Source organism: Micropterus salmoides, unplaced genomic scaffold, assembly GCF_014851395.1.
Source record: "Micropterus salmoides isolate LMB-PRFRI ecotype aquatic unplaced genomic scaffold, ASM1485139v1 Ms_hic_scaffold_9, whole genome shotgun sequence".
NCBI classification, from domain to species: Eukaryota; Metazoa; Chordata; class Actinopteri; order Centrarchiformes; family Centrarchidae; genus Micropterus; species Micropterus salmoides.
This window is the reverse complement of record NW_024044681.1, coordinates 14,244,937-14,253,850: the sequence shown is the minus strand read 5'-3', so window position 1 is coordinate 14,253,850 and position 8,914 is coordinate 14,244,937. Positions and strand designations below refer to the sequence as shown.

The 8,914-nt window shown below is 42.2% G+C and overlaps 1 protein-coding gene across 8 annotated transcripts in view; it reads left to right on the top strand.

Annotated features, from left to right (window-relative positions):
* Positions 1-4,301: 4,301 nt before the first annotated feature.
* Positions 4,302-8,914, top strand: part of nsd1b (nuclear receptor binding SET domain protein 1b) — a 39,047-nt gene continuing 34,434 nt past the window's right edge. For 4 of the 8 annotated variants that reach the window (XM_038708388.1, XM_038708386.1, XM_038708387.1 and 1 more), the window contains exons 1-4: positions 4,302-4,438; positions 4,533-4,627; positions 4,720-5,433; positions 6,434-7,338. In XM_038708388.1, coding sequence (XP_038564316.1) covers positions 6,451-7,338 — 888 coding nt within the window. In that variant the 5' untranslated portion in view covers positions 4,302-4,438; positions 4,533-4,627; positions 4,720-5,433; positions 6,434-6,450. The other 4 variants (XM_038708381.1, XM_038708383.1, XM_038708382.1 and 1 more) reach the window with 4 other exon arrangements.

The window sequence follows — 8,914 nt, the reverse complement described above, 5'->3', positions numbered from 1 at the left end:
ATCTTGACCAAAATACCTTCAAATAAAAATAAAATCAGTAAAATGATGACATATGATCAGTATTACTGAAAAGTACACTATACACATCCCGTCATTAATGTTACCCATGGTGGTCCCTCATCCGGTTCGGACTCTGGGCATGGCTCAGATGACCTCACGGCAAGCCATCCCACTTCTGACACCATTGCAGCCAAAGGCGAGAGCAGTCATCCTACCCAGATTTGAACACAGGTGTACATGGTACCAAACATACCACATGTCATTTCACATTAACACAGCAGTCAATTTGTGAAATAGCCAATTACTTAAAGGGACTATATGTAAGTTTTTCAATGAAATTAATCAAATTTTCATTGCCTTATTGTCAATGGGCTCAAAACTCGCTTAGAAATGAAGCACACGCCTGTTTTCTCCGTTGCTTGTGTCAGCCACTATTCTGCTTTTAATGTGAGGTCTCCGGGTCGGATTCAGCTCTGTGCGCTCTCAACACGCCAGCTAACGACATGAAGTACACTAACACAATAAAACAACCGGCTCACAGCAAAACACATGCTCCACGTAAGGATACAAAACAACAATAAAGTTTTATGTGCTGTAGCCCATCAGACCAAACAGGTTCAGATGATGTCGAGTAAGAACAAAGTGAGCATTAGTAAAGCTGGAGAAACACAGGGAAAGTCACGTTAGCTCGCCGGCTAACGCCGACCAGTTGCTAATGTTATCCGGTGTAAAGTTATAGCGCTTCCCATATTACTTGAACAACTAACGCGTCCCATGTTACTATCCTGTGTACCACTGTTAATATATCCTGCAAGAAAGGATGTAACGGTAAAAAGCTAATGTGGAGCGATTTGTTTACTAATATTAGCCTATAGTGATGCAGCCAGCTAATGCTACAGTAGCTTGGACCTGCCACTGTTTGCTTCATAACATTCAGTTTAGGTTTATTGTCGTTTTACCAATACTCAGGTACACAGCTTCTCCACCTCTCAGTCGCTATAACTAACGTGACCCACATAATATACAACACTGCAACCGAATAGTCACAACAACACAGAGTAAGAGCCATGCTCTAACACTAGTTACAGTAAAGTTACTTACTGCGGTCTAACTGTTATAAAGTGTGACACAATTTTATAATATTCAGTCCAGTATATTTATAGTATATAAGTTTCGTTATCATCCAATACATTTAGCTGTGCTGACATTGCTGAGCCTCCGGTGAAAGATACACAGATAGTTACTGAAAGCAGCAGGCGAGCTAACAATGTAGCACGTCGGCTAAAGGCAGCAAATGTACTGTGATCATGTAACGAGCATGGATTAGTTCAACCTGCAGCTGATAAAACTATTACTGTAAAGTTGCAGTGGGAGTTTACCTGAGTCTCCATCTCTGCCTGTCTATAGTAAGTAGGTTAAAGTTGGCAAAGGGTAGGTTCACGTTTTAAAAAATTAATACAGGATCTATGACCATCCAAAGAGCAGTATTGAGCAGTATTTCACATTGAATCACATGCTATTATATCTTGTGGTCAGGCATTGCAGTACATAAAAACATTATTTCAAGCGCATCTTAAAAAAATTCTCACATACCCGTGTAAGTTACACTTTAACATTGCTGTTATAACTGAACTATTGGTCACTGTAATGATTACCCCTCCATGGTTGCAGTGAAGTGAAATCTCTAAATAAAAACAGTGTACCTTAGAAGATATTCACTTTTGAAAAGTGTAATCCAGATGCTTAGCTGATGATTCATAGTAGCTTCAGCTAAACTTTAGAATGAATTTATACAAAAATGACAACTGTAGTGATGTCTTTACAGACTATATGGGCAGGAATAATAATGATTACAGTGACCAATAACTTCCTGTAACATGGACATGTGAGTATTAAGGTAGACTATAAAAATGTGAACCTATTCTTTAGCACACAGATAGCAACATATTGGTAGCATTTATTACTTTGATAAAGACCTCACTGGTCATTTTAACAGTGCAAAAGCAGGATTGAGGGCTCATACAGGCCTGCCTTGTTAAAATCTCATGCATCAAATTCCAGCAACACGGTTACAGAGACTGTATATTACCGAAATTTTAGTAACATTAAAAACTGCCTTAGAGCAAAAAGCAATACATTACTGTAATGTTTAATTGTGTTACTTTTGTAATGCGTTACTCCCAAAACTGTCTAAGGCAGATGAAAGTTGCTGTCTCGATTATGAAGCTATTAAAATGCTAACTAACGTTAACTTAGCTAACAAATATAGTAATCTACGTGCTAGCATTAGCTAATGCACAGCAGAGCTATCCACCAAGGAAAATATTTCCAAACCACGCTATGTGATTGGGTCGTCGATTTGAAAACCTTGATTCTGATTGGTCAGGTTGAATGCACTGCACTAGTGGGCAAAATTGAGCTTACTTTGCAGAAAAAATAATCTTTACAGTTTCAATAGGGACCTCGCACGGTTCGTGCTCAGGCCCTAATTACAATATTTTGCAGTACTCTACACAATGAAGCATGTTTGGCATATATTTTCAACCCACTAAAAGTGTAATTGTTTAACAATGTACTTCCACAAAGTACACCTAAACAGTATTTACTAAGAGTTAAATAAATATATTTTTAATAAATATACTAAAATGTTGTAAAAATATACTTTTATTTAAGCATATTTATTAAAAGTTTAATTAAGTATATATTTATTACCAATTTATTCAAAGTATACTTTTGAGAAGTATGTTAAAGCTCAGGAGAATATATCTTTAATATACTTGTAGTAAGCATGTTAGGAGTATGAATGTACTATAAGGATAGGCTACTATGTGAATTTCAAGTATATTTTCAGTGCCTTTAAGAGCACTTCTTTTTGACCTGGGTCATGCAGGGGGTGGGAGCTGTTTTCCCTGATGGACTTCAGCTTGACTAGCATCCCCCTCCCACCCACCTGCTCTGTGGTGCAAAACAACCTTTATACTTGTTATAATGTTATTATTATAATCCACTGCGGGTGGAAAGTACATTTACTTAGGCACTGCAGTTGTACTTCCATAGTATTTTGCTTTTATGATACTTCAGAGAGATATTGTACTGTACTCCACTACATTTTTTCATCTTTTCAAATTAGGATTTATGCTTTTATAACACATGACACGCTGAAATAAAGGTGAAATCAATCATTTATTAAGATGTTAAGTGTATTTTTGTTTTACTGTGGTGTCACATTTTTTATATCTCTAAGGGGACTTTATAAGCATTATTGTTTTTGAGGATCAGACTCATAAAGCAGCCTTAATGCTTTGTCAAATCAAAACCTGGTTTGATGCAGCAGCGGAAAGTCCGGGGAGTGGAAACGCTGACTAACGCTGGTTAAAAACAGAATGAAACTTAGTTAATGGTCATTATAACGGTGGCTCGCCGGGAGATGCGCACCGCTGCCGGTGCGCGGCGCTGTTCTGCGCCGCAAAAAACCCCGCAGCAGGCCCTGTCCTCTCCGCCTGTCTTTCCCTCTCCTGTCTGCCTCTATCATAGGTATCTCTCTCTATCGTTGTCACCAAACCTCCTTCTGCTAGGATCGAGGCTGCAAGCCATAAATCCATAAAATCCTCCGTGTTTCCTTGTGAACTGAGTAAAAATAAAAAAAACACCGGGGAAAGTGAGGAAGCTGCGTGTGTGAGGATGCAGAAACGTAAAAATATTCACATTAACAGCCCTGCAGAGACTCCTTTTTTCTGTGGGCTAAGCGTCAACATGACCTCATCGAGATTTATCTCACTTCGTTATTAAAACCTCTCCAGGATTTCCCAGAGGAGGGGAGGGTTTGCTGTTTGACGGCCGTGTCGATCATGAACGCCGTTTCCCAGATCGCCTCCCTGTGACAAGAGTGGAGTGTATGTGTGTGTGGTGTTGGTGGGGGGTATTTCTACACTCCAAACTACCCTTCGTCCCCCCTATGCCCGTCCGCCTTGTCCTCTGACATATCGTCTCCAAATCTCGATCTGGACGTTTCCTCACCCGTAAAATCAAGCACACAAAAACCTCGATATGTTTTCCAGCTCAGCTCAGCTCTTACCGGCCGAGAGCTGCTGCTGTTTTTCAGCTTTCACCCCTTCGTTTCTGAAAAAAAGAAAAGCTGACTGTTTGTTTTCCCTTTATATGCACAAAACCCAGTACCCAAACCAGAACACTCGACGCTTAAAGTGCCATTAAATGTTATGGGTTTTGCTGTTGGACGTGCGTTTGGCACACACACTCACACTGACACACACACACACACACACACACTGTGCCTCCTTGTCGTGGCAGAACACGCTCCTAAGACAGTGACTTTGGGAGGCATAGCCTACCATGTAGCCTAAAGAAAATTGTTTTGTCGTGGCATTGGGTGATTCAAGATTCAAACAGCCTGCAGAAACACATCCAGAGCACAGGAGAGGTGCGCTTTTAAGCTCAGTTTCTCCGTGGCTGGCTGAACTTTATATCGAGCATATATTAACACTTTGTGGCCTGTTTTTTTTCCTCCTCTAAAGCTGGAGGACTCCATTTTGAAGGGACCGGGTGTGCAGCCAGCCAGAGACAACCACAGCAACTCGTCTCAGGAAAGGAAACCCATCTGTTTTTCCGGGTAGCCTGCTGCACCATTCACTGCTTCTCAGACGTGGTGTTGGAGGACATTTTTGAATTTACTTCATTTATTTCTTTTTTCGTCTCCTCCAGGCGCATGTGTGCTGCCCAAGTGCGTGTCGGGGTAGAGGTGGTGGTGGTGGAGAAGATGCCAGTTGTTGGCACAAGTTTGGCATGTGACATGTCATTGGTGATGGCAGGCTGGTATAGGTTAATAATTGATGCTTGTAATTAAGAAGAGGGCGGGGCTATTTTTGGAGGTGTCGTGTGGTCGCCCAGTGCGCTTTTTGGAGGCTGTCAGCTCAGATTGTTTTCTGTTTTTTTCTTTTCTTTAAGGGAGATTTACGGCCCCTTCTGTGCTCCATGCTGTGGACCGGCTGGGGAGGGAGGCAGTGGTGACGACTGACAGTGCGCACAGCAGAGAGAGAGACTGACTTTCAAGGGGCATGCAGAGTCTGCAGGCAGGAAACAGCCATTCAACAGAGCAGAAATCCATAGACGGCGAATTATAAAGTTGTAGTTATCACAAAGAAACAAGGGGGAGTGTCGCTGGAGGAGCACAACACGCCTGAATTTCTATTCCAGGGGCCGCTGGACCAGGCTTTAGCGCATGTAGAGAGGAGGAGGAGGGGGGAGGAGGAGGAGGAGGGGAGGTGGGGGTGAGTGAGTACGTTTCACAGGATCCAGGCCTAGTAGTATTGCCGCTGGGACTCTCCTCATCCGCTTTCAAAAAATTGGAAATTGGCACATTTAAACGCCATAATGAACGGGTTGAGGGTCATGTTTGCGGTGGCCGACACCGGAATGGTAAGATTCTCGCGACAGATCCCGTGTCATTTGGCGTTTTCTGCGTGATTTTGTTGTTTGATTTACATCTAGCCCGCATCTGTCGGAAGGAAGTCTGTGGAAGTGTGTGTCTCTCTGTGTGTGCGTGCGTGTGTCTGTGTGTGTGTGTGTATAGGTGAACTTGTCTTGTGTCGTCGTCTCGTGGTGTTATGTAGCGTTTGTGTTCCTGTCTCGTGCAATTACGGAGCCACTGCAAGCCACAACAGACGTACACACACACACACACATGCAGTTGCACACACCTATACACACACGCAAACACACGCGCGCTATCTACATGCGCGCGCACGAACGGGTCCATTTTAATTCCAGTTGGTGGTTACAGCGCCGGCGTGTTAGCGTCGGGTTGATTTTTAACGTGACGCGCTGTAATAATCCTACAGGCTTTATTGTGAGTGTATACTGCATGTAGGTGTGTGAGTTTACAGGCTGCTGACCTTATTGTGCTTGATGTCATTTTCATCATATCGCGATAAATTTCCTTTACAGCTAGGTTGCGTTGTGCGGCGCATTATCTCTCTCTCCCCAAAAAATGTCACGTTAGGTTGATCCTTTCATCGTCAGGAAATCTGTTTACGTTTTATTTTTGACATCCTCTGAAGGCAGATTGTGCTGTATTTAAGGATTTGATGTGTGAGCTGTCCCTTTGCTCTGTCTCATTACCAGCTGCCAGGGATAACTTTAGATAAGCTGTAGCGATGTTGTGACAGATTGTAAAAAGCATGCTATGCAAAAAACATGGCTAAAGTAATTTCTTATAGGAAAATTATGCTAAGATTATAGATCTCTTAAGATATCTTAAATTAAACAAAATCACAACTGCATTCCACAAGTAATTAGTGGGCGTTATAGGTGGCTTATAATAATAGGCTATAGGAAAAATACGCATAGTCGAAACTTTGATGTTTATGATTGTTTGGTGCCAAGAATGTACACTGATCATTTTCTGTTCATGTTTCAGGAAGGAACAATGCCAGCATGAGTGGGCCTTACACAGGCCCTGGCAGGGAGACTCATCAGTCCAGCTGCCCTTTGACCCCCGGTCGTGACCTCTCCTCCCACTCTTGCTCCTCCAGACACCATGACCACAGGATCAGCCTCGCCATGTCTGCTGCTGCCTCCTCCTCCTCCCTCAAGCATGCATCCATCTTTGGGTTCACACAAAGGGACCACCACTCCTCCTCCTCTTCGTCCAACTACAGTCCCCTCAGGAGGCTGCAACATCTCACCACCATGGTGAGCCAGCCTGACTTGGTCCTGCCGATAAGGGAGCCAGAGAGGAGCTGGGAGTGGGGGGTGAACAAGAAGGAGAGGGGGAAGGAGGTGGAGAGGGATTCCTGGGCTGATTGCACTAGCAGTGATTATCCTGGCAAACAGAATACAAGCAGGGAGGAGAGCTTTGGTAACTCTTCTGCTGGACAAAAACAACCCGTGGTCCAAACTAGAAGTAGAGACGTGCCAGCGGCCAATCGGAGCGAACCTGTTGTCTCTGAGAAAAAGACAGAAGGTTGTTTCTCAGGCCCGCCTAGCCCTGCCTTCTCTCTCGATAGCAACAGCCCCTTTGCTAATGGCTTCCTCCACTTTGAATCCTCTTTATTTGAGGATGACGACAATGATGAAGAGCGGGAGGCCGTGTCACCTATGAGAGGCTTACAGGACAAACAAGAGAGGGCGGGGAACGTCCGTCAGTCCACTACTGGAGACTTAAATTTGGACTCTAAGGATGCTACCCTGTCGTCAGCCAAGGTCGTCACCCGGTCCCAGTCCTCTGGTCAGCGCAGGAGATACTGGGACGGCTCAGATGACGAGTGGGAAAGCGACACCGAGCTGTTCCTGTTTGAGGATAGTCACTCAAAGCATTCAATGGCAAGTTTTACCCTTATTACCCTAAGTGAACTTGTCACAAAACAACAGCTTTTCATTTTTATTTTAGCAGTAGCAACATCTTTATTAGATAGACATACAGCTTTGTTTCTGGTGTAGAGAGACCCAACATAATAACATTTCAAAATGGCCCTTAGTCAAAAGTGGACTGACATTCACTTGACTAGAAAATATGCTTTATGGTGCTGGATTACATAACTTTTGTACAAACAAACCCTGTGGCATGGAATACTCAACACCTCACTGCCTTTCACCTGTTACATTACAATACATTACATTTACTCATTTTGAAGATTCTTTTATCCAAAGCAACTTACATTTGATGAACAACATACAAGCATCAACAAATCATCAATACAGCATGAGATCTATAACTGACAATACATACTAAAAAGAGCAACAATAAATACTAATAGCACGCATGACATCAATGGGGTAAATACCTGGGGAAAGAAGTAAGAGTTAACAAAAAGTGTGATCAATACAAAAGAATTGTAAGGGGATAGAAGAAGAAGAAGAAGAGCACAGGAAGTGCATGTTAGGGGTTAGAGGTGTTATAGTAGAAAGTGTTCTCGGTAGAGATGAGTTTTCAAGAGCTTCTTGAAGTTAGAGAGTGACGCACCTGCTCTGATGGCATGTGGTAGCTTGTTCCACCATTGCGGTATCACAGATAAGAACAGCTCTGTTATTACAGAGTAGTGGTCATTATCAATGATGGGTGGGCACAGACACAGCATGCCTCCACAACTGTAGCTCTGCCATTGATGAACATGATTCTTTTCTACTCCAGAGGTTTTTTCTACTGTGAGGAGGGAAAGATGTGAGGCTAACGTACCACGTAAGGTGAAAGGGACAGGAAGTTAGTTGTTGCGGACTGATTTGGCCTGGTCACCTACATGGTCAGCAGTTGCAGCTGCAGCAGTGAACACCTTAGCACCTGTTTGAAGTGCAATTTGCATCAAAACTCACACTACTTCTCTGAGTCATAACTCAATCTGAACACACAAACATGATACACATATTTTTAGATTCATTGTGATTTACACTACATGAAGATGTTATTATCTCCTAGGTCTGCCACAAATAAAAGTCAATAAATCATATAAAGAAAGAACTCCAGTTGTGTGTACATCCATATGTACAATGCAAAGATGAACAGATAATAGCTAATTCTTCTTTTAATGGTGACTATTTGCCAAAATGTAAACAAACATAGGATAAAGGGTAACTGACTCCATGGCCGAATTGTACTACTGTAGTTACAACATTATTGCATGATTATCCACCAAAATAGAAGTAAGACAAAGAATAATGATAGGATAATATTTATTTATAGTATTAATATTTACTTTATATATAGATATAGATATATACAGTATGTATGTATGTATGTGTATATTCATAAATACTATATATTTACACTCTATATTTGTCTTTTTGTTGTTGTTTTTGTTGTTTTTTTGACAGTACTAAGGCTCAGAAAAACCCATAAACATGCTTCTTATATTCCTGGAACACATACCATCCTCTTTCCATTCAGATGCAGATATAGGAAATG